General features: G+C 61.8%; 1 protein-coding gene across 1 annotated transcript; it reads right to left on the bottom strand.

Annotated features, from left to right (window-relative positions):
* Nucleotides 1-231: 231 nt before the first annotated feature.
* LOC113980225 (erythroblast NAD(P)(+)--arginine ADP-ribosyltransferase-like) lies at nt 232-1,089 on the bottom strand (the record flags this gene model as incomplete). Its single annotated transcript, XM_027707457.1, is given in 3 exon segments — nt 232-302; nt 305-345; nt 347-1,089. Coding segments are annotated over 3 exon segments (855 nt in total), but the record flags the coding sequence as incomplete, so codon positions are not given.
* Between the last annotated feature and the right edge of the window lie 80 nt (nt 1,090-1,169).

Below are 1,169 nucleotides of genomic sequence, written 5' to 3'. Positions count from 1 at the left end.
CCCCCCGAGGTGTGGGGTGTTCCTTTGGACACTGTTGGCTGGGCGGGCAGGAGAAAGGGGCTCAGGGGGAGCTGGCAGGCGTCGCCGGGGGAGTCCGGGGGTATCTGGAGGATCAAAGGGGAGGTTGGGGCAGTTGGAGGGTTTCCCACCAGACCAACTGTCCCACAACAAGTCACGCCCTGCCAGGTTGTGTTGTGTCATCCCATCCCATCCCATCCCATCCCATCCCATCCCATCCCATCCCATCCCATCCCATCCCAGGAGAGCAGCTGGAGCTGTGTGATGCCCAAAGCCCCACCACCCCCATCCCCTGCCCCACCACTGACCCCCCTGTCCCAGCAGAGCCGGTGCCACCCCCGACCTGTCCCCACAGCCCTCCACGGGTGTCCCCACCCCAGGGATGTCACCTGAGAAGAAGGCACAGCTGTAGTTGCTGTGTTTGCCCAGGGGGCTGAGCTGGATGTGGTTTTCATCCTCTCGGTGGGTGACACGAAAGGTCTCGAAGGGTGGGATGAGGACTTCCTCCTCCCAGGGCATGACAGAGAAGTCCTCGATTTTGGCGCCGTGGCAGGTGTCCAGCTCGAAGAAGGTGTCAGTGCCGAACTTCTTGGCCTCCTTTTTGCTCAGGGAGGAGGAGGTGAACTGGCCAAAGCGGACGATGTCTCCGGGCTCGGCAGTGAAGCGGATCCCTCGGACCCCCCGGAACACGTGCAGGCAGCGGGGGTGGCTCGGGGCATCCCACAGGTCCTGCAGGGCCGTGGTCAGCAGGAAATGCATCATCTTGAAGGGGAAGTTGTGCAGGTATTCCTGGCGGGAGCGCCCGGCCTTGGGCACAGCCCTGTTGAAGTCCCTGTACAAATCTGACTCCATCGTGTATGCCAGGAGGGCAATGGCCTGTTCCTTCCAACTCAGAGATTTCCTGTCATTCCTTCTCTGCCACTCGGCAGTGGCCTTGGCCCAGATCTTGGTGAACTCGCTGTTGGGGACAAACTCGGAGCGGTTGAGCTCCGGCAGCTTCCTAAACATTCTGTCCCGGCAGCCCCGGTACTGGTCATCGAAGGCGTTGGGGGCCATGTCCAGTGGCATCTCCTCGATGTGATGGTTCCACCGGAGGAAGCAGTTGCCAGTGGCCAGCAGCCCCAGCACAAACAGCAGCACCAGCAGCACCA

The sequence above is a fragment of the Neopelma chrysocephalum genome, unplaced genomic scaffold (genome assembly GCF_003984885.1).
Source record: "Neopelma chrysocephalum unplaced genomic scaffold, ASM398488v2 Primary Assembly neopelma1_93107, whole genome shotgun sequence".
NCBI classification, from domain to species: Eukaryota; Metazoa; Chordata; class Aves; order Passeriformes; family Pipridae; genus Neopelma; species Neopelma chrysocephalum.
Note: the sequence above shows the minus strand (reverse complement) of the source record. Positions and strands in the feature narration are given on the sequence as shown.